The following is a 24493-nucleotide window of genomic DNA, read 5'->3' on the forward strand; positions in this document are numbered from 1 at the left end:
ACTGAAGGAAAGTGAGAGAAGCCACTTTGGAGGTAAAGGCTTTGATGGAGACACGGTTCTGTGGTTAAGACACTCATATTGCTCTTGCAGAAGATCTGGGTTTGGTTCCCAGTACCCATACCAGGTGCCTCACAACCACTTCTAACTCCAGCAGAAGAGATCAAAGAAGGATTTTCCTGGTCTCCATAAGGATATTCAAATACTCCCCAACATATATCTACACATAAATAAAACACAGTAAAATCTTGGAATAAAGTTTAGGAGCCAACACATCTTTTCTTGGAAGGGTACCTGCTTTGTGGATTTCAGCTTTTATTGCCTATATGCCAAACCAAGGCTGTAGTTATATGAAATGAACACACGCTTCTGAAAACGCAGTTTTGGAGCACAGGGGAGGAAAAACAAAAAACACTTGGTTGTTGACTGGCTTATAGAAAAGGGAAGCAAACAGTGTGCCCTAGCTTAGATGCCTGCCCCTCACCTAGGGTGTTGTGGACGCCATCAGCCTCCTCTCTCACGGACTCATCCAGGCGCTCCAGATTCTGCACCAAGAGCGCTACCACCTGCCCATCCACCTGCAGAACAGAGAAGCAAAGAAAGAGAAGGATGCATCACAAACCAGTCCCCACTCGTTCCCGTTTCCACTGTCACAGTTCCAATTGGAATGAACAAACAGTGCAGAATTGGCAGTCTGCAGTGCTTTATCTGAGGTACTCTGTGGCAAGGAAGTGGTAACACTGTTATTCCAATAGGGTGGGCAAACCAGAGTTGAAGAACACAAAGGAAAATTCAAAGGTTACAAAGTTGGTGAAACACAAGATTTTCATGTTTATTCTCCCATTCCACCTCCCCCAATCTCTGCCTCACATGGCTTGAACAGTGCATGAGGCATTTATGCGTAAAAGCATACTTTTAGACCACTGGAGCTGACCTCAGAATTCCGAGCTCAACTCCAACGTTCTAACTTTACATGCTAAACTTTTATAAAATCATTAGTTCTGAAGAATTTCTAGTTCCCTCATAAAAAGAATAACAATAACATGTCCAAGTGTTTTATGTCGAGACTACACGTAACATATAAATTATTGTGTATCTTACTTGATTCACACCTTTTGAAGTAGGTAGGAAATTCAGAGTAGCTACATCATACAACCAATAGTGCACAGCTGCCAAGGAGTGCAGCCAGAGTCAGCTTCCTTATATGACCACCTGCACAACATGGGTCCGGTGTGACTGCCTATGGGTAACCCCAGGGCATGCAGGAAGGAAAGAAGGAAAGAAGGAAAGAAGGAAAGAAGGAAGGAAGGAAGGAAGGAAGGAAGGAAAGAAGGAAGGAAGGAAGGAAGGAAGGGAGGAAAGGATGGACCGACCCACTTCTCTATCCTTGGAAAGTGACTGTTCAGCTAAGACAGTTATATTCAGACATCCAGGAAGCCATGCCTGCTGTATACAGTATCCCCCTTCCCAATGCCTTGTTTGCCTTATGTAGGAAATGAGGATAAAGAATTCTGTAACAATCTCAGGAAAATGTGGGGCTCTATTCTTGGTTAAAGGAATGACTCAAGATGAGGAGCAAATTTGCATTGAGTTCTATACCTAATCCATGCCTAATCATCCACTAGTCACCCCACTGGCAAAGAAAAAGCCAAGTTCTTTGACAGCAAACCCCTCACCTCGTGCACCCTGGCAAACTTCAGGTCTTGAACAACTGTGCACATAGCAGATGCCTGAGAAACCTTACCTCATCAAAACAAACTGATGCACACACCCTCTGTGCACCATGATGGGTTTAAAGACAGTATTCCATCTACCGCAGCATACAGCTCACAACTCTCACAGAGACACAACAAAGGTTCAGAGAGGTTAGGCAGCCTGGCCAGAGTCACAAAGCTTGGTAGCAGAAGTGATCAACTCTATTACTTTGGTGAGAACAGAAAAGGAGAGAGAAAGAAAAGCAGTGAACACATGTCACCAATACTTTCTGAGACTTTGTGTGGCGCACGCCTTTAATCCCAGCACTCAGGAGGCAGAGGCAGGCGGATCTCTGTGAGTGCAAGGTCAGCCTGGTCTACAGAGCTAGTTCCAGGACAGCCAGGGCTACAGAGAGAAATGCTGTCTCGAAACGCCCCCACCCCCTAAAAAGAAAGCTGGCTCTCTACAGACTTGGTTCAACAAAGCCTTCGATGGTAGAAATGACAAAAGGGACAGATGCCAAGTAAGGCCTCTCTGTTCCTTCTGGGTGAGATCAGGGACAATGTGTGCAAATGATGAAAACCTGACATTACTGACCTGTCTGCACACCCAATCACAGTGGATGGAGCTTTCTGAGCTCTCCGCTGTGCCTTAGAGGAAGGAACAGGGAGGGAGCCCATTGGAGGGGACCTGGAGCCAGACTGAGAGGGCTGCAAGCAAAGAAAGAGCCGCCGTTCCTGTTCTGTCAAGAGACTTGCAATCTTGCTCTTGTCTCATAGCCAACAAGAACATAAAGGGTTTCCTTTAATAAACTGAAAAATATGTGCATGGGGAAGGAAACAGAAAACATCTGGGGGGTGAGCACAGACCATGTCACAACTTGTTTTTTCCCTAACCCACTCTGATTGACATAATCTCCTCCAATCCTGAAGTGGCGGACATGACAGCTCTGCTGGGCAGCAGGCGGCTTGTCACTCCTCCAGACTGCATGGCAGTCGGCTCCTGCTGCCAGTGGCCACTTTATCTGCATTATCTGTCTCTTTCCTTGACTCTTAGTTATGCTTCCCATCTCTGCTGTCTGGAAGCTGGTGGAGACGGTGGCGGTGAGCAACGCACTTAGATCCTAGAGTCGAATGGATATGGATGATGTGTGTCTGGCTGGAGGAAAGTCTTTTTTCTTGTTACGGAAATCTAACTTCTAACAGGCAGACTTTTTAAGCTTGCAAAGTGTGAAACTCGATGTTTAGCTGGGTTAGATGCAATTTTATCTGATTGCAGGCGGGCCAAAAGCAGTCAAAATACATTTAGCTCAGAAACTCCTTAGAAGAGTATTTGTATTATGCATGGCTCTGGAGTCGTCTAGTAAGAAGTGCAAATTAGCATTCTGTCTACTTCCTTCAGCCCCCAGGCCTACATTCAATTTTCTGGACCTGTGACCAAATCTGAAACTAAAAACAAATCCTGCTTGGGGATTAAAGTAGCAGCCAGAGCAACCCTGGCCTTGGAAATGAGGCCTGTCTGAGGCCTGGCGTTTTCTGATGAGTGTCTGGTTATTTCTGCTTGTTAGCAGGTGCCCCAATGGCAGGTCTCACTCTGACAAAGTTTGAGGGCATGATCTGACATCTTTTTCCACTTGACCAAAGAGAAAGGATATAATACAAGAGGAGAAAATAAGGAACCAGACAGATGAGAGGGGCTTAAGAGGATTCCTTCTCTACCTGGTCCACTCTACAACACTCAAGAGCCAGATTGGAGTTCTTCCACCCACTACGAGTTTCAGAAATGTCATGCTTAAAAAAAAATAAATAAATAACCCCCAAACATGTGGAATCTTGACCAAATAAGTTTTGAATGTTATAATGCTAAAAGCAGGCCTATTGTCACCTCTTGAGACCTGGGCCTCCACTCCTGCCCTTCCCCTCCCTACCCATAGTTGCCCGTACGGCTCTTCTAAACATCTAGGCAGACAATGCCAATTCCCTGTCTACCGGTTGTCCATGCAATCTCAGTACCTAAGGACCCAGAACTGCTCCCCACACCTGGGTGCACCCTATCAGGTAGGTCCTCTCATTTTCTCCCTGTTCCAACCTCATTCCTGCCTTAGTCTCCACCCTATTCTACCATGTTCTTGGTCATTTTGAATGTCTGGCTTCTTCCTGTACCCAGAACTCAGGAGCACTAGATATAATCTGACCTGCAGATACTCAACATTACCACATTCCATTTTAGTTCCCTCAATGAGCGTGATGCACTGTGGGTGATTTACCTGCTTCCCTATTTATTTCTGTCTCACCCTCCGAAACCAGAGATCCCATCAGTCTCACGCAGAGCTACAACTATCCAGTTTCTAGCATCAAGATCAAGTCAAGGGGGCTGGAGAGATGGCTCAGCGGTTAAGAGCACTGGCTGCTCTTCCAGAGGACCTGAGTTCAATTCCCAGCAACCACATGGTGGCTCACTACCATCTATAATGAGATCTGATGCCCTCTTCTGGGGTGTAGGTATGCATTCAGGCAGAGCACTGTACATAATAAATAAATAAATAAATCTTAAAAAAAAAAAGAGCAAGTCAGCATGCAGTGTGGACCAAGTGAACGGAGAGCAGACCCTGCCTCCTAGATATCCTGCTCTCCACCTTCATTACTGGTTTCCTTTTCTTTTAAATGAAACCTCCATCTTTGGATGTCTTATTTACACCTGCATCATCCAAATACTTAAAAACAATTACTCAAAATGCTTTCTGCAACAATTTTGAACTGAAAATGTTTAAGGTCAACAAATAACCACAAGCATGTCACCGTGTGGCAGATGATGCTCGTCACCATGCCCTGACATTCACAAGTGCCAGATCTTCACCAGTCCTGGAACATGGCCAGCAAGTAGTGAATGCTCTAAAGATCTTTAAATGATGCAGACTCTTCACATCCACACTGTGTCACCAGACACAACTGTTACCTCTACTTTGCAGACAAAACGCAGGGTGAAAGGTTAGGCCATTTGCCCAGGGCACACAGTGAGTGGCAGAGCTGCAGCCTTGACCAGTGTGGTTACCACTTAGAAAGGAAACTGGTCCACAGACACTATAACCAAATGGGGCAAGTCCCCAGGGACACAGACTCTGCTGAGGAGAGAAGAGCTGAGGCTGGAGGAGGCTTGACGGGATGAAGTGAAAGGTCCCAGAAAGCCCAGGGAGGCACTCACTGCAAGCCATGGCTGTCTGGTCACTGCACTGAGGAAACACATGTCTGTGGAGGGGTGAGCCAGGGAGTTCTCACCAATGCAATAAACCTCACATCTATGATCTCCAGAGAAGTCCATCTTCCAGGCTCCTAAATTGATTTGTTCCAAAGCACAAATACTCCCTTTGTGTATACAGAACAGCAACGAATGTGATCCAACATTTAAAACCCCAAAGATTCCCAACAATGCCAGGACAGCACTTTGTTCACAAATGTGCTACTCTATTGCTGGGGACTTCCAACTGGGAAAAAGACCAAGGCAATAACTGCAAACTGCAAACCACAATAAATCCTGCCATGCGCCTTCTAGCCCCTGCTCCAGTGATTCCAGACTTCTAATACTGGCCCCAAATTAAAACTATGAAGACAACTCAACCCTAGTAATATGAGAATACTTATCAAACTTCTTCCTCAATGTGGCACAAGGGCGAGATAAAGGGAAGCCCACTCGCCAGCTCTGCTCACTGATATTTACCGATGGCGTCTGAGTGGTAGCAGACAAGCAAATAATATATTATTGGACTCCAGAATCCTCAGTGTGTGTGAGGCCCCACCAGGATAAAGCTGTAAGAGTCAAAATCTTAAAATAATATAATCATAAAAAACCCTAAACAAACAGGAAATCCTGCACAGAAGCTACCTAATGGCTCCCAAGCCTGAGGATGAACGGTTTCTTTCCAGACAGACAATAAAATCTGCGAGATGCAGCCTTTGTTGGTGGGCTTGGCAACACAGAGACACAAAGGGGGCTTTTGTGCGAATCGCTGCTTCTGTGTAGGTTCCCAGCAGCCGCCTGGCTAGCTGTTCCTCTCTCATCTTCTCTATTCACACAGGCAAAGGATGGTAATTAAAACCAGCCCAGGGACTAGGCAGGAAGGCATACACAGGGCCACCGTAATTAACCTCTGGAAGGTAAGACTGCACAAATGACACTGTGGGGACACAGTGCGGGAGGGAAGTGCCACAGCCTTCCTATAGATGCTCCTCAAAACAGAAGACCACTTGGAAGAATCCTTCCCTTTCTGTACTGTGGTTCCAAGGAAAAATAAAGGTCCCAAGGCCCATGAAAGTGGTAGCTCACTCTAAGAAGGTGCTTGAAAGGAAAACAGTCATAGAAATGTCCATGCTAGTTGCACAGAGCTCTGCCGGACTCCAGTCGAGCTCCGAGACAGTCCTTCATCTCCAGTGGGTTCACAACCCCTCCACTTACCACCTCAGCAGTGTGCTCGCTGTGGGGAAGATCTGGAATTGAGAACCTTAAGGGAAGGGGTTGGCTGTGCTGCAGAGGGGTCTCCTAGGTACCAGGGTTCTCAGTCCAGCTATCCTGATTCCAATCCTGTCGGCAGGGCCAGAAGGCAGCTTAATGGCATCTGCATACACCTACCATGTGGCTTCAGCGCTTCCCAGGAAATTAGATTGCACAGAAAGCAGCATTTGCCACCATTCCCGTGAGAGAGAAGAGGTAGGAGAGAATAAAAGAAAAAGAGGGAAAGCCAGAATCCCGAGGAGTGACTGGATGGAGATCCCACCAGGAGTAGGGTAAGAGACCAGAACCACAGAACAGATCCACTGCCGCCACTGGCTAGCTATGGTGCGTATTCAGTCGGGAGCCTCCCTGATCGTCAGGACACACACGGGCTGAGGGGCCCGGCAGGAGGAGTCCATATGTCTCTGGGCTTCCTCATATGTCAAGCTGGGACCAGGTGGACAGGGCTTGCCTTGGCACTGCCTGGATAATGGCTGAGGAAGTGAGTAAAATCTGAGGCTTTGCCTTGGCTTCCCACACATGGTGATCCAAGTCTCTAATCCAAACACAGAGGACGCAAAGACAGACAGGGATTTGTGAGTTCAGATCTCTGAAAGTTTGAGGTCAGCCTAGTCTACATATCAAGTTCCAGGCTAGCCAGGGGCCACCCTGTCACAAACAAACAAGCAAACTCAACTGGACATGAGCATAGATACAGTTCTTACCTACAAGAGAGCTCAGGTTTGCTTGCGTGCTTTTAACATGATCCCAGTCTCCCTGATGACCCATCTTGTATAAAATAAGGAACGCTATCTGTCCTTGCTGCAATTATAAAGCTCAAGACAGGAAGCAAACATCTGTGAGATTTCTCTGTCAAAAGATTAGCAGCAACCCAGTGAGAGAGGACAAGACACGGAACCAGAGATGGACCAGAGGCTAAGAGTCCAGCTTTGACTACAGAGATACTGCTCCACCACTTCTGCGCCTCCGCTTCCGAGAGGATGTGGTGAGGGGGAAGCAGGGCTAAGGAAACGAGAAAAATCCTGCCTAAAGCACTAGTTGATGGATGCTGGGCTTCTCCAGGCTCTTCCCTCAGTCCCACAGAGGAAAGTACCCCACCGGCTGCATTTCTGCTCTCACCTGTTCCATCCAGCCTCAACACAGAATTCTATGGATGCTACTGTGCACAGTGGTAAGGCTAAGGTCAGCACCTTCCCAACCCCAAGTACCCCAAAGGATGAGCCACTTACCAGAGCATCGATGAGGACTTCTGCCCCCTCTTCACTCTCGTGGAGGGTGTCTATGTCTGTGAGCTCCTGAAGCAGGTCGACCACGGCTATAGACACATGTGACGAGTGTTAAGGGCATCCCAGGCACACTGAAGTCCTACTGGCATCTTGGCAGACTTTTTTGGCTCCCTTCGGTTCACCAGCTACTTTATCACTGCATATCTTTTTTTTTCTTTCCCAAGACAGCGTTTCACTGTGTGGCCCTGGCTGTACAGGAACTCACTCTGTAGAGCAGGCTGATCTTGAACTAACTCACAGAGATTCGCCTGCCTCTGCCTCCTGAGCCTGGGTTTAAAGGTGTGCACCCCCACTCCCTAGTTATCAGTGCATATCTCTAGCACACTCGGTTTTACTGGTTTTACTATCATCCTTCCTCCTTCAAGTGGGTCTCAGTGAATGCAGCTGATTCCCTTATAACCTAGTTTGTAGGTCCTACTGCATTTTCATAAATGTCTAAGCTTTAAGTAGACCATGTGGAGAAGCTGCATTTCCAGCGTCTTTACCTTCATCTCATAACTTCAACTTCTGAGACACAGTATGATCGGACCTGACTGACACAGCTGTCTAGCAGGGGGCTCCAGAGGCCAGGGCAGGACAAGGCAGGACAAAACTGCTGGGAAATGCAGAGGAAAGGGTTTCCACGGGGCAGCACTGGGCCCCAGCTGCACTCCCCTCAGTCCACACAAGGAAGGTGAGCAATGGGGCTGGACAGAGGGTAACTGTTTAGCACTGTGCGTTGTTCTTGCACTGTTTGGTTCCCAGAATCCACATAAAGTAGCTCACAATGCCTGTAACTCCAGCTCCAGGGGATCTAATTCATTCCTCTGGTCTCCATAAGGACCTGCACACATATGCCCCCCTTCCGCAAAGACACAATTAAAGTAAATTTTAAAAATGTGTGCAATAGAATCTAAACATGGGCAAACAGGAGTAAGAACAGGAAGTAAAAGCAAAGGAAACATGAAAGAGGGAAACAGGGAATGATTTTTGAAACCAGAGGGCAGAACTAAGCTTTCTTTCCCTAGAAAACTACCATTCTCCATCTCTCTCATCTTGCTCACATAACCTGAATTTATTGAATGTCTGCAATTAATAAAGCACTGCAAAGAAGTAAAGACAAATCCACTCATTGTTCTGGTCCCCAGTCCCCTCATCTCTGAATAATAATCAAACATTTTAAATCACGTACCTAGGACAGTACGAGACATGCATAGATGAGGATGCAGGCAGTGGACTGTACAACCCGACCTGAGCTGGGATATTAGGATATTGCTAAAAAGACGCTGGTCAGAAACCAGGTAACTACAAGCAGGCGAGGAAACAAAACCAAGAACAGAAGCAAAGCTGCTGGCATTCACAAAGATGTGGAAGAGGAGCACAGGACTAGGAGAAAGTTCTAATGAGGTGAAGAAAGGGCTGCGGAAGAGGGCTGGACAGAGTGGCTCAATGGGTCAGAGCACGTGTTATACAATCATAAGGATCTGAGTTCAGATCCTAGTACCTAAATAAAAAGCCAGGCACTGGGGTGGAAGGGAGACAGGAGGATCACGGGACTTGCTATTAGCTTAGCTCCAACATTAGCAAAAGACCCTGTATCTTAGGAACAAGGGGAGAGGGACAGAGCAGGATACACAACACCCTCCTGAGACCTCTATGGACGTGCACACAGGTATCCACAGCACACACACACACATATATACATATAATAAATAATATAGAAGACTTCTTTTTTTAAAGAGAAAGAAAACGCACTCAAGAGGCAAGCTAGGGCCTGTGTGGGGCACAATGGCATGCTGTGAGAGCTGGGGTCAGGGTACAAAGACGGTGGGAGGGCAGGAGCCAGGCCTGAAGTGAGAGGACCTGCCCCAAAGCTGCAGCACAGAGAGTGAAGAATCAGAGACAAGGTCAAGCCAGTCTAGCCAGGACACTCTCACTAGCAACAGAAAGAAAAACAGAAGAGGCAGGACACACTGACAAGAATGGTGGTGCTGACTGCTAACTGATGTTATAGGGATTTTATGAGCATCCTTTGCTGAAATTAAAAAAAAATGAGATTTACTGACTAGATGACCATCATGAATAATTAAACTTTTTATGTCTCTTTTACTCTTAAAGGTGATATTTACTCAAACCACGAAAGTGCTACAGACAGTATAATGAGCTCACATGTCTTTGGACAAAACTCTTGCACGTTTGATAAATGAAGTAACCAGAAAGCTGCTGACACAAAAGACCATGGGTCATTCCTGACACACAGTAAATCCAAACACACAAGTCATTTCAATTAAATTTTTAAAAAGCCAACAAATTAATGTCTAGAAACCCCAGTGCCATCCCGCGAGCAGGAATTCACAGCTGTTCCCTGTGAAGGCTAAAACGGTCATCATAAAGCCACCATTTTAAATAGTGGACCAGGGATGAGGCACTGAGTTCTCACAATAGTGCTACACATCAGGTGTGGTCCTCATTTCACAGACAAGAAAGATTAAGTGTAGAGTGTGGGATTAAGAAGCACAAGGGCTAAGGGAGCGAGCATGCAAGGCCATAATCCGTGATCCTAACCACAGCGCCATGCCATGCCTTTCACATTAATGCCAGGTTCAAACATGACTGGGCTCAGGCAAATTCTGGTTTACTGGCATTACTGCAATCATGGGAAATAAAGACCTGGTATTTACTTCTGCCATAAATTATTAAAAGTCTTAGGAAAACAGGATAATAAGTTAATACCACCTCATATAAGAAACGCCAACATTTAAAATTTCTCTCGAAAAGCTCTTATGTATGACAGCCCATCTCATGCCTTCTTAATATGCACAACAATATTCTATCTAGCGGCTACCCAAGCACCAATCCATAATCCATGATTCTCTCTTTCCCTCCAATCACCTTCATCTATCATCTCTCCACCCATTGATCTTTTTATCCACCCACCAGCCCATCCACCCATCCCTCTATCCATGCACCAACTCACCCATCCATCCCCCCTCCATTCCCATCCCTACCCATCCCTCCAGCCATCTGCTGATCTTCCCATCCACCCACTGACACCTCCACTCATCTACCATTGTCACCTGTCTACAGGATTAGGATCTGGATCCTTCTTCAGTGAGTTTCATCATTCACCTTTTGAACAGTAGCATAAACAATTATTTATAACTACTATGTATAATTGAGTTGGAGAGATGGCTCAGCAATTAAGAGCAGGCCTCCTTTTCCAGAGGTCCTAAGTTCAATTCCCAGCAACTACATGGTGACTCACAACCATCTGTAATGAGATCTGGTGCCCTATTGAGGAAGAGACCTGGTCAGTTGTCCTCATCAACATAGACGGTGAAACCCAATATGGACAGGTTCAAAACAACTGTCATATATGGGCTGCCCACGCATGCTTCAGCATTGCCAGGGCATAAGTTTCATTTCATTTCATTCAGTATGTATAATTATTTATAAAACAGATTCATGACAAGGTAGAATATAGGTGGTTACCAACTTAAAATGGTTTAACTTTCGATTTGCTGACTCTACTGAGGTGTTAACGAATATGCACTCCATGAAAACTACACTGAGACTTTGGAATTTCATCTTCTCCGTACTACTGACAAGCAGTGCAATAGTCTGCCTGATGCAGCCACGAGCTGTAGCTGTAGCTCCTGGTCAACCATCTGGTCATGAAAGTGAATGTTCCATACTCCACACATATGCTCTTGCACTAGGCGCACTACAGACACTTTTGTTTTAAGAACAAACACAACCGTACTGCAAGTCAAGAAGCATTAGTGTATCTGGCAGGGTGACAGATGAGTCAGCAAAAGTTCCAGGTCGGGGTCATGACACACTCATCTTTGCTTTTATGAACTGGATGGTCTGATAATTAACACCAGCCATATAACCTTGCACAAGTCATTCTATTTCTTTGTGAAATAGATATTTCTTATCTGTAAAATATGGAAGATCATCTCTACCCAGCTAAAGTCCCTGTGTGGCTATAGAAAACAAAAGAGGTCTGATCTATCAAAGGTCACGCAAGTTAAAACTCAGGAAACAGGAAAGGACTAAGCACTGATGGATAGTCTAGTCTCCCCCTGAAGCCAGAGCCATCACTGCGGACTTCGTTCTTCGGACAGCTTCCACAGTCTAAAACTAAAACTAGCAGAGTATGGTCTGTTTTCTGGATCACTCTGGGTTGGAAGACTAACTTCTGTTTTGCTTCTAAGGTCTTTGGGACCGGATCTTACTTATCTTTGCTTAGTCTCACACTACGTGCAAATGTATTACATTAAACCTAGGACCTTAGTGGGAAAATCTGTAACAGCGATAATTTTATATGGGAACCCAAAGTCTTTCTAACATTTTACCAATAAGTCACTTCATATAATGTTCCAGTAGATTCTTTTTCTAGCTTGCTTTCCTGCTTCATTTGAAAATAAGTTATTCACCAGGTCTAAACGAACAACTTATCCCACTACTGATTTTATATAAATCTTCATCTTTCCCAAAACAGCATTTCAGAAAGCCAGTAAAGAGACCATACTGTGACCATCAACTCCTAGGTAAAGTGATAAGACCATGAGAGGGAAGATCATTTGAAGACCAGAAATAGGAACAAAGACCAGACTCAAGATAGACAAGGAGTGCTCTACCACAGGCAGACACCGGACACAGCACTCTACCACGGGCAGGCACCGGGCACAGCGCTCTACCATGGGCAGACACTGGGCATGGGTGATAGGCTTCTCCATTGCAGTTACAATCTCAACTGCACAAGGTAAGAGCTCTGCCATCTAAGTGTAACAGGAAAATGGAGAGTCTGTCTCTCTGAGGAGGACTAAAACAGTTTGCCTGCTTTGTTTTGTCTTTATAGCCTATTTTGTCATGCTGAGGAAAAAGGCCACCCACCCACTCCATTTGCTCCCCCTGTACCAGCCCACTACCAGGACAATATATTTGTATAACAGCAAAATGGAAAAGACCAGCTGGGCATGAACAGTTCCTAACACAGAGGCTTCTGGACAAGAGCGGTGTTTACTTCTGCTGTGTGTTTTGGCTCTAAATATTTAGTTTGGGGCCTGATCCTCCTTAGTATTGGTGCAGAAACTGTTAATCTTATTAATATCCACAAAGATGTGTCCACAAGGAACAAAGTTATTAAAAAAGAGGAAGAAGAATGAGATACACTGAACAGATGGCTTTTTAAGTCATTTAAAAAAGACAAACCAGTATAAATTCAGAGGATATAAGTGATTTAATGTAGCAAATGTGGTTTTCTTTAATAAAAATGTTTGTTTTCTTTGTGGGTCGGGTAGTGATTAGGTATGGCTGGATTAATGCTGATGGATTTCAAACCCAGACAACACGGTTCTCCCCTTTGAAAACTGCAGCACAAAGTCCCCAGACTGGATCTGGATTCTTACATTTATACTGACCCTAAATAGAACTGTATGGAGAGAGCACACGCAGTCAACACTGAATGTCTGCTAACACCAGTAGGCACCAGCACACCACAGAGCAAGTGTCCAAAGCAGGCCACAACCACCCTAACCTCCTGAAGGCACGGGCTTCCTCACAGCTACAAATAAGATCAATGGTTTAACTAAGAGGGCTCTATTTTCCTGAACTGCCATTTTAGCTCTTTGTTTTTAAGCCGAATCTAAACATGCTCTTCAGAACATACAGACTGAAACAAGAAACAAGAGTGACTTACCAATAGGCATTATCTAGGAAGTCAGGTGACACATGAATAAAATAAGGAATTCTTTCTGTTGGAATTTTCAGTCTGGAAATATCAGAATGAGACTAGCTCTGAGGAAAACAACAGCCACAATGTGCACGTCTTGTTAGACAGCTTAGAAGGAGAGCAGTGGAGCAGGAACCGGCTCCCTCCCGGTCCAATTAGAAAAAAGCCCCTTGGCAGCTCAAACCTCCCCAGCCCTATTCTTGCTCACTAATGCTGGGTCTATAACACAAGGCACCCTAGACCACAGAGTACACCCTCTGGGATAATACAGTGTCTCAGGCAGTTGGTTCCACTTTAGCATTCCCAGACCAAACTGCTCAAGTTCAATTGATCCCTGCTGGTCTAAGAAAAATAAGTCTGCTCCTTCTCCAAATTCCCACAGAAATTCTTCACAAAACAGTAAGGGCAACTCCTTAAGTTCTCCAGCTTGCTAAAGTCTGAGCAAATACTAATTTAGAAAACAAACGTAAGTGCCACTCCCTAAAGCTGGCCTGCACAAAGAGGAGCTGTCCATTGCCGCCAGGAAAACACTAACAAGTCTTTCCCTTCCTGCACATCCAGTTAATGTCACAATGAGAGCTCTTTTTTTCTGAATCACAAGAGCAGGGGAGGGGGCAGAAGGAATAAATTCAGTTTAAATGGCCTGATCCTTTTTATTAAAGGAAAGGGCACTTTGCTGCAGAGCAGGAGGCACAGCTACCTCCCTCCCCTCTTTCTAAATAAAGAACCCTATGGCCCTGGTATCCCGGCACGTCTGTGACGGGTACAGGCCAGCAAGCAGCGCAGTAAGAACAGCAGCTTCCAATGTCTAGGTAGAAATCACTGAAAATGACCAGAAATGTCCCCATCCCATTGAGGCTTCCAATCTGTGAGCCCCAGTTCCTGACCGGTCCCAAGCCAGCGATGATGCTCCCCTCCTCAGCTCCCAGGACATTTCCCCCACGAGCACCAGGCAGTCATCTGTGTGTTTCCCAGTGTGTAACGGGCTTATCACACAGCAGAAGAACCCGAGCCAAATCGCGAGGCCACCCTGACAACATGGCAAAGGACACAGTATCAGGACACAATAATGACACAATAAATGACACAGTATCAGGACACTTACAAATTTGGTGCCAGGGTGATTTCTTAAAAAAAAATTGTAGCAGAAGGGGGTGACCAGCTACCATCTGTGATTTTACTATTTTACCTTCTCATTGTCTTATTTCTCTTTATTCTTTCAGGCAAATTGGGAAAATCTGGCTTTCACTAGGCCATAACCAAACTGTTGTTTAGTAATACCTGAGAAAACTATCTTTCGTGCCTTTGGTTTTATTTTCCATAGAAATACTCCAAATGGTTCACATCCAATAACCAGATTGGGGGCGGGGGGTGTCAGGGAAGGGTGCTGGTACTCTGAACATGTTCAAATAATGTATGTTATAGGAAATTATTTTAAAGCGCAATATTTTGAAGGGCAGCAGCTGTTTGGTGCCACCTCAAGCTCCCTCTAAACACATTTAAAGGACGGCTTCATGCCCTGTAGGGTGGGTCCCCTCCCTCTCCTCACAGACCAGAGCTCCGCAGCCGCGGCTGGGCCCCAGCCTCTGCGGGGACAGCACAGACAGCTGACAAGCCCTCGCCAGCGGCAGTGGTGCAGAAAGCCGGGATCAACTCTGCAGCAGCTCCTCACGCTTGAAAGGCCTGAAGGACGAGGCACAAGCTGTTGCCTCACATCCGCTGCCTCTTAAGGTTACAACAAACCAGACTCAGATCCAATTAAAATCCCCATCATTTATGTTTCCTCTGAGAAGGACAAAGCAAAGATGACCTGTGCTTGCTGGTAACACAACCCAGCCATGTATGGTCCTGGGTGATAAATGAAGAGTTAAAAAAAGATTAAAAATTGAAGTCATGACAGCCATGAAATTGTTTATTCATGGTAAGGTGTTGTGGGCAGTTACAGCTGTACATCAGTAAATTGCTAACAACCGTTTCCTGAAGAATTTCCATTACAGATCACAGATAAGACAAGAAGCGGGTGTGGCATTGGGGGAGCTCACCCTCCAATGCAGTTGGTATGATAGCTGCAGGTTGCAAGGGCTCCCCTTTTCCGAAATCACTTTCGAGAAAACTCGTACTTTGAAGAGGATGACATTTACCTTAATTGCTGCATCTAATTAAAATTAAGGTAATTAAAAATATTTCAAATGCACTTTAAATGTGATGTAGGGCATAATTAAAAATCAGATTTTAAAAAATATCATTAGGGCAGTTGGGTGAGGGCTGGCAGAAAGGAGGGGGAAGAATGGCTGGGCTCTGGGGAAACAGGAGGGAAATGGCTGTTCTGTCAAAGACATTATAGGGAGATATGGTGTTTCCCTTTTTAAAGACCAGAGCGCACCAAGTTGAACATCTGTGCCCTTGCCTTTCCCAAGAACGCGGATGTCGAACAGTGCGGCTCATGTCAGTCTTCTCCCCGGCAGGACCGGGCGGTGAATCAGAAATGTCAGCAGCTTGCAGCACTGCTGCTATTGTTCTGCATTAGCAGGAAGGGAAGAAAGAATGAGCGCCAGAGTTTCCAGAAACAAAACAGGTAATCTCTGTCTTAATATGCGGAGTGGCAGGTGACTAAGCAATTCTATCAAGGGCACGGGGAATGCCACTGGGGAGACAGCAGGTCTGCTACAGGACATACAGGGGCCAGGGACACGCCTTGACCACCAGTTAGCTGCCCAACAGCCGACTCATACGCTGTCTTGTAAGCATGAAGACCAGAGTTCAATCTTCAGAACCCACACCAAAAAATTGGGTGCAGTCGGCTGCCCCTGTAATCCTAATAACAGCAAGATTGAAGGTGGAGAGAGAGAGATCCCTTAAAGCTTGCAGGCCACCGAGCCTGGCCTGTATGGAGAACCGCAGGAAGGTTTCTGAGCACTACACCCGAGGTTGTCTGCTGACCTCCACACATGCCCTGGACCCTGGCCCACCACACACACAAAGAAAAATAAAAGTGACAAATGAATCAAACAAGGCAGTAGGTTACGTCTGGGAGGACTTTGCAATGTACTATTCAGTATGTGAACCACAAGATGAAATTACAGCTAGACTGTGCTGTCACTGGATTTCCCCTTGAGTAGGCCAGTCTTGTATCAAATACCTGGAACAGTCAGAACAAATGTTTATATCCCCGCCCCAAATTCCTATGCTGAAACCTAATTTCCAGTGTGATGGTACTCAGAGGCAGGGACTTTGGGAAGTGCAGAGGGTAGTAGGATCAGTGTCCTCATAAAGAGATGCAGCAAGCTCTTCACCCTCTTTCACCAGAGGACACAACAAGAAAATAGCTACTTGGAACCAGGAACCCAAATTACCAGATTCCAAAACTGCCAGAGCCTTGTTGAACTACCCAACATCAGAACTACAGGAAACCATTTTATATCATTTATGAGTCACTTGGTCTATGGTACTTTGTAAGAACAGCCCAAGGCGCCTAAGATACTGCCCTTGACATGCTTATGAATTAACGCTACCTGAGCACCCTCAGGACACTGAGCTCGGCACCTAGCAGACATTCAGATGTGCCTCTGAATGAACTTGTGGGAAAACTCACTCGGAAATCAGCTGGCCCAGAATCCCACAGAAAACTCTGGCAGTTGTCAGTCCAGGGATGGGTGTAGTCACTCTTAACAATAACAGTATACAGAGCATCAGAAATAGCTTAAGACTGCCCTTCGAGAAGCCACATTAAAATTATTCACTGATTTATTTCTGTGAGAATTATCAGTCAGGAAAGAGCCTAGTCAGACATGCTCTCAGGAGAGAGATTACCAGAAAGACGAGAATAACACGACGCAGGGGCAGATCTCCTGTGAAGAGCGCTCAAACAGACTCACTACGTTTGTCTCTTACCTGTGGAAATCAGGACTCAACCAGAACTGGAATCCATTTAACGATTATAACCCCATGCCCAGCACAGAAAACACCTGCACTGCAGCAACTGCACATAGGGCAACAGGGGCAAAGTATGAAAAGGTTTGGAAGTCGCGACACAGAACATTCCTAAGTGCCTAGCAGGCGCCAGGAGTTCTCCGTGACGAGTTAACGCCTCTGATTTCTTCAGTAGCACTAAGGGACAAGGTTGTCAACTCTAGTTTTGCAGATGCAAAGACCAAATTTTAGAGAAAATGAGGCCAGGAATCAAGTCCACATTGTTGGTTTAGGTCTCATGTTCATTCAACAAATAGGAAATACTATCGGCATCGATACCCAGTCTTTTTTTAAGGAACTAGAAAATAGTAGTGGACAAAACAGACAAGCTTCCCTATCCTCTGGACATCCCGACAAGCATTCTGCCATGGTTCACTGCTTCCTCCAGCCTCAATCCACAGAGCCATCTGTTAGTAGAATGATGTCTACATCAACACTTTCAAATCTGTCTGGTCTGGCCTCAATAAGGAGCTTCCAAATTCTGATGTGGAAAATTAATGCTGTTAGCGTATGAACGGTGTGTATAGCACTAACAGAGACCAGGACAATTAGGAATCTGCTCAAGGACTGTTAACAGATCCAGCTCAGGTTTTCAGAAGAGTAAAGAGCAGTGTGTATTTCAGAATGCAAACAGAATCGCAAACGTGACAGCACCCATCAGCAGAGACAGACAGGCGTAGAGAGTAAACAGCTCTTCCCATGTCAGCCTTGCGCCCGCACAGATCTGAAGGATATCTGTATTATCATGTCCCAGGAGGCCGAGAAGTGACTGCACAGCACTCAGCTCCACTAGAAGGTGGTACAGGTCTGGCATGGTGGCCACCACGTGCATCTCCTGAATGATGTCATTGAGGTCCAGCTCGGATTCCATGAACCTAGGAGGGGAGAACAGGACACGGTCACTGAAAGGCAAGGGGTACTCTCGCATGCGAGAGCAAACAGAAGCACAATCTAGGCTGACACAATCTGTCAAAATGTCTACGACGGACCAACCAAGAAGTCCACTCATCCAGACATCATACTGTCACACCATTTCCTTGGGAAATCGATTTCCTCATTACAAGAATCAATCTTGGATTCAGATCTCATTACAGGGATCCCCTTACTCCTACAGCCACAGCTGCCTTTTAAGGCCCTCGAAGCATTCTGTAGCAATAAAGGATCTGCCCTCTAGTTCAACGGGTTAGCTACATTACCCCTTGGGGTGCAATTTACTCTGGGGTCCTGAACTATGTCCTAATCCAAAGAAGGTTTCTCTTACTCCCCTTCAGATCAAGAGCAAATTATTCTCCTCACCCACACAAAGAAGAAACAGGCACCGCCGCTTCCCCAGCAGCCACCCCTTTCTTCATGCCTCCTCTGGCGAGATGAGACACCACAGGTCAGGCTGATCTAATCTCTGACGCTGCAATCACTGCCCCCTGTCACTCACAAGTCTGCCCCAGACACAGGGAACAGGACTACTGTCCTCGCCCTCTGCATGCCCTCCACAGTGCCTGAGGACTAAGGAATGCCTGGATGAACAGGACAGGAAGGTTTGCTCTCAGAAGCAAATGAGCTAAGGCATGTACAGCCATCGAACAGTACCTGACCCAAACTGACGGAGAGGACACATGGCTACACAGGCTTCAGGACCCAGTGGGCTGGGCTGCACCTGGCTCAGTCACTTTCCTGGTGTCTCTCTGTGTTGGTTCCCTCACTTGTATAAGTGGGACAGGGTGCTGTCAAACAAGAGTCACACACACAGGGCACTCAGCAGTGCCGCCCTCCTAAGGAGGAGGAACACCTGTGCTTACGGCCTCTATGCTGAGCCACTACCATTACTCTAAGCCCAGCTTCTCTTCTGGAGCGCACGCTTTGGACAGCCAGGAACTCTAGCTTTTGTTTCCTATATCCACAGATGCCCATCTCATTAAGTGGAGGCCACAAAAAAAAGAAAAAGAAAAAAAAATAAAGAAAAGAAACAAAGAAAGGGAGGGAGAGGGGAGAGAGAGAGGGAGAGAAGGAGAGAGAGAGGGACACAAGCAAGGCCTGTGGGAGCCACAAAGGATTTCTCGTTTTCTAGATGCTGAAGGCTAATCAGACACTGGAATCAAGAATTCATAAGAAGCAAAACCTAGAGTATATTTTGCTAAATACTCACAGTTAATACCCTTGCCATTGTTTTTCCTGTCATTATTTTTGAACACTTACATATATATTTTATAATTATAAAATATTACTTTTCACAGAAAACTGGAAAAAGAAAGGGAAGCTATTTAAAAGTACATAAAAGTCATCCATATCCTCTGAGCCAGAGATAACCACTGATGATATTCCAGTGTGTTTGGGTCATTTTTCTCAATTCTTAGCCTTTCACCCACAAAGCAAATCTCTGTGGTCTACGCTCAAATTTACTGCTGCCATTAATACCAGCTACACATTCCTTACAACAGGGTGAGCCAATTCCTGACAAAGTGCTACTGGTCGCTCTCCTCCCAAGAAGCCCCTCACTGATCACACCAGTCTCCCTGGTGCTGAGCCTGGCCCTGGCTTCCAAGTCCTTCTCAAGACAGTGCTCCAAGAAGGGACTGCCAATCAATCAGAGTGCGTGGGAGATTGTTTATCTGAAACTCCCGTTGTAAATATCAATTTTAAACAGTTGTATAGTAAACACACTCGTGTTGGCATACTGTAAGGCATTTGAAGAATTCCCCTCTCTCAGATACTCAGACAGTTTCCACTCCCCCGCCCCTAACAAATGGCATGTATCTGTGTGCACCCTCCCCACCCAGTAACAAACGGTATGCAGCTGTGTGCATCCCTCACCCGTAACAAACGGCATGTAGTTGTGTGCACCCTCCCATAACAAAAGGCATGTAGTTGTGTGTACTCCCCCCTCTTGTAACAAACAGCGTGTACCTGGGTGCACCCCTCCCTCATAACAAAGGGCATGTAGTTGTGTGTACTCCCCACTCCTGTAACAAACAGCATGTACCTGGGTGCACCCCTCCCTCATAACAAAGGGCATGTAGCTGTATGCATCCACAATCACCATGTGGGGGAAATTCCCAGGGAGGAAAGCGCCATGTCCAGGAGCATGCATGACTTCACAGATTTTGATAACTTCTGTCAGAAAGCTAACAAGCATGTCTGAAAGGCTGTTTCCTCTTCCCCTCTTCCCAAGCAGCAGTAGCTAATCAAAATTGCTCCAGGGCAAGAGAGCAAAGAATGCTCTTCAGAAATTTTGCATTTCCAATTTTTTTTTAAAAAAAAAAAGGTTAACATTTTTCTGTTTACTATTTACATTCATCCCTTACCCATTTTAAAACCAGGGTCTCATCCTATCTACCAATTTATAAAATGTTCTCTGTATCTCTTAAATTATGTGCTATGCTTTTTGGACATATTGGTCTTTTTGCCAACTCCATCTCACATACGAGTGAAGCTTTTCTATGGGAAGATCATATTTTATGTCTTACAAAATTTATTTTAACATGCTATGGGGCAAGGTCAACTTTATTTTCTATGAATGTTAGGCCAACTGTCGCAACTCCACGATCTACCCTTTTCCTCCCATCTGAAGAAATGTCAGCCATCACACACTAAACTACGATGCATATTTCCATCTGTTTCCAGCTTTCCACGCTATCTCACGGATCTGTTTACAAACTCTGGAGCCTGCACATTCCCGCACTGCTACGGTTTTCGTCTGTTGTTATAAAACATGCCCTGTTATTCTCTCAGTTAAGCTTTCCTGCCTGCTCTTACCTGTTTATTATTCAAAGCAAGTTCTATAATTATTTTATCAAGATTTCCCAATATCACTTTTTAAATGCTCCTTCTTCTGTGCTTGCAAATAACTAATGTTTTTAGACCATTCAGAAGTGTGGATCTGAAGGGCTGTGCAAGGCTGGGAGTGTAAGACGGGGGACAGAACACTTGCCTGGCAAACAGAAGGCCCTAGGTTCGATACTGCAAAAGGAAAAGAAAACTGCGCTGATGTCAAGCATCAATGTGTGCGGTGGGTCAGAAGTCTCAAAAGGGCATTAAGTGTAGAGGGGACTTGATGATGCAAGGGCAATCACGAGAAGGCTCGCCAGGGCCATCTACTTCACACTCACTGCGGGTCTCCAGCACCTGGCTCCCTCACTGGCGACCACAGAAACTACCTCAGGTGCCTTTTCAGGGGGAAGAACAAAGGCAAGCGCTACCACAAGTATTACTGTGACTTGAGTCTGCTTAAAAGAGGACAGGAGAAAGTCCTCATGCTGACCAGATGACCCAGAAGCTTTGTGACATCTGTTACAGAGCTGTACAGGGGACAGAGAAACTGATTCTGGGAAGTAACCAAGACATCAAGGAGACACATACCCTCTCATATGAGAAAATCTAATGAAATTCTTCTTTATTTTGGGGAATCTTAAAAATCAAAATTGCCAAAAGATGGAATAGATTTCTTTGCCAAGTTAGATCTCTGTCACTTGGAATGATATAAAAAAATAAACACCAGCCCAGGATGATGACACACACCTTTAATCTCAACACTTAGGAGGCAGAGACAGATGGATCTTAGTGAGCTCAGACCAGTTTAATCTACATAGTGAGTTCCAAACCAGCTAGGGCTGCATAGTTAGACTTTGCCTCAAAAATAAAGTAAAATACCCCAGTAGATGTGTTGGCAGGTGCCTGTAATTCCAGTCCAGGAGGATCACAAGTTCAAGACCACTTTGACAACACAGTGAGTTCAAGAGCAGCCTCAGCCACACAGAGGCCTTTTCTGAAAAAACAAAAGTTGGGGCATAAGCCAGTAATGGACAGCTTGTCTAGTAGGTGCAACGTCCTGGTGCCCAACCTTGGTACCATTAAATACGTAACCAACAAGCAGACAGAATAGCCCAGGCTTAGACAGAACTAGCAACAGAGTGCTCCTCAGTCCAATTCCACAATTCTTTAAAATATACGGTATCAGCCCTAAGCTTTTAAGATTTAGAAGGTCAGAATATGATTCAAACGAATCAGCAGAGAAGCAAACTGTAAGTACATCGCAAAAGTCTTACTAGACACAGTGCTAAATGGGTAATGAGACATAATGAGAAATACCTGGACTCAGGAAAGACTGACCTAGGGGTGACCATGAGCTGTATGCCAACAAGCATTCACCAAACCTAAACAGGTGCCAGTCACTGGCCTAGGTACAGAGAATACAACAAATAAAAAAAACCAGTTCAGTCTCTGAGCTCCCAGCCTACCATGAATACAAGCCATTCATTACACACTATGAAGTGTAAGGATGTCAACTGCACACCCAGTGTGGTCAAAGACAGAACATGTTACACTTATTTCTAAATCTTGATCCATATCTTCCTGGCTGAAGGATAGTGAGGATTTAAAGAAACAGCCCCACAATACTGTCGGCTCACAGCAGCTGCCTTGTGTCTGTCATGTCATCAAAAGGACAACTCTCTTCTGTTTCTGCTGGCCATGTACAGCCCACTCACTTAAAGCACACACTACTATTTGCAGAGGGCTGTCTTCAGGGAGCCAGCACAGCTTCAGCAACACATGACTCACAGCCAGGGGAAAGGTCAGATGAGAGGCGATGGGAAAGCAATAGAGCAACATATTAAAAGAGTAACCAGGCAGAGATGGGGTCATGGACTCCATCCGACAGGACAGAAAATGTTCTCCCGGTCTGCCCATGCTCATTTGCTTCAGACAAGCAAGATGTCCTCCTTCAACCATAAGAGTAAATAGAAACAAATGACCTCAGTGCTCAAAAACACAGGACTACAAGACCTGATGAGTCTTAGCTGCAGTCACACTAGCAGCCTTCACTGAAGAGGGACCATGAGGATACTCCCACCCCAATCCCTTGGTGTAACTGAGGCAGTGGGAGATCCCTGGGGAAGGAGTAAACTGACAGATCAAAATGTCATAATTCTAAGGTACTATCAGCCCTTTTCACACTTTTTTTTTTTTTACCAGCATTCACACCATGGAGTTTTCCCAAGGTTCACACAAGGGATATCATCCATTGTCTTGTGTGTGTGTGTGTGTGTGTGTGTGTGTGTGTGTGTGTGCGCGCGCGCGCACACGCACGCGCACATACAGAGGCCAGAGAAGCAGCTCATGTGTCCCGATCTGTCACTCTCCACCAAATCCCCTTGAGATTCTCATAAAATGTGGAGCTAGGCTGGTGGTCTCAGTCTTCAGTGATCCTCCTGGATCCACCTCCCAAAGTGCTGGCGCTACAGGCACATGTGCAGCCTCTGACAGGAAGGCTAGGAATCTGCACCCAGGCCTCTGTGCTTGCACGGCAAGTGCTCTTACCCAGTGAGCTATTTCCCCAACTACTAGACCATGATCTTGACAGCAAGTAGAATATACACTTGCATATTCTTGTGGTTGCGACAATTTTTTAAGAAAAGCAGTTTAGGGTACTCACATGAGAGCACAAAGGGGCCGTGAGAAAAACAAAAGCTTGGAAACCACTACACTAAATGACTCTGTCCCTGGAAAAAGGAGGCGAAGAGCTGAAGGCCTACTACAGAAGCAGCACGCTCAGTGTGATGTCTGGGAGAGAGATCACAGTGCCAAGGAGGCTGTGGGTGGAAGACTGTCAGCACCACTGAACCACAGCCAAATGGAGAACAGCATCTGGGAGGATGCGACCAAAATGACACTCACAGTACAGGAAAATAAATCTGAATGTTTTTGCTCTCAAACTGGAAAGTCTCATTCAAATACACAGGAGCAATTTTCATCTTAATTGCCCTTCGCTCATCTGGTGAATTATGGAAGACATCATGACAGCAAGAATTCAAGAATTCAGGGTTAAAGCACAAGATAGTTTCCTAACTGCTTTTTGACACAACAAAAAATTCTATATGTGTAATTTCAATTTTTATACATTCAAATTGTAAACTTAAAATAGCACATAAACTTCTTTTCTGAATGGCAAACACTGTTTAAAGAACATAAACCTCTTTCTGAAAAGCAGCTTATCAATGGCCCAACAAGAGACCAGAGGTGCCTAATGGGAGGCCAGCAGCCATACCTGCCATGACTTCACCACTCTCAACCGCAGGGCAATGACTGCCTCTGGCACAAAGGCAGTGCTGCCATTCCAGGACACAAATCAGATCTCACATTTTCAGTGTTATCAACCTGCAGCACAGCTGCCTCCAAAGGGGCCCTTGGCTTCCCGGCCATAGGGATTTAATAAAGACGACAAAGATTGCACGGAACTCTCACGTTTACTAAGCACCTGCAGCACAGCAGATACCACACCAATGCCACAGGAACAAACGAGACACAATCTACACCCAGCTGCAAGAGT

General features: G+C 45.6%; 1 protein-coding gene across 1 annotated transcript in view; it reads right to left on the bottom strand.

Moving 5' to 3' along the window:
- Window positions 1-24493, bottom strand: part of Ctnnbl1 (catenin beta like 1) — a 167977-nt gene that overhangs the window by 96632 nt on the left and 46852 nt on the right. The window contains exons 4-6 of the mRNA XM_085697114.2: window positions 17906-18047; window positions 7428-7523; window positions 482-575 (exon numbers count right to left, since the gene is read on the bottom strand). Of these exons, the coding sequence (XP_085553240.1) occupies window positions 482-575; window positions 7428-7523; window positions 17906-18047 (332 nt within the window). The remainder of the gene's footprint in view (window positions 1-481; window positions 576-7427; window positions 7524-17905; window positions 18048-24493) is intronic.

The sequence above is a fragment of the Myodes glareolus genome, chromosome 10 (assembly GCF_982192425.1).
Source record: "Myodes glareolus chromosome 10, mMyoGla1.1, whole genome shotgun sequence".
Lineage (NCBI taxonomy): Eukaryota > Metazoa > Chordata > Mammalia > Rodentia > Cricetidae > Myodes > Myodes glareolus.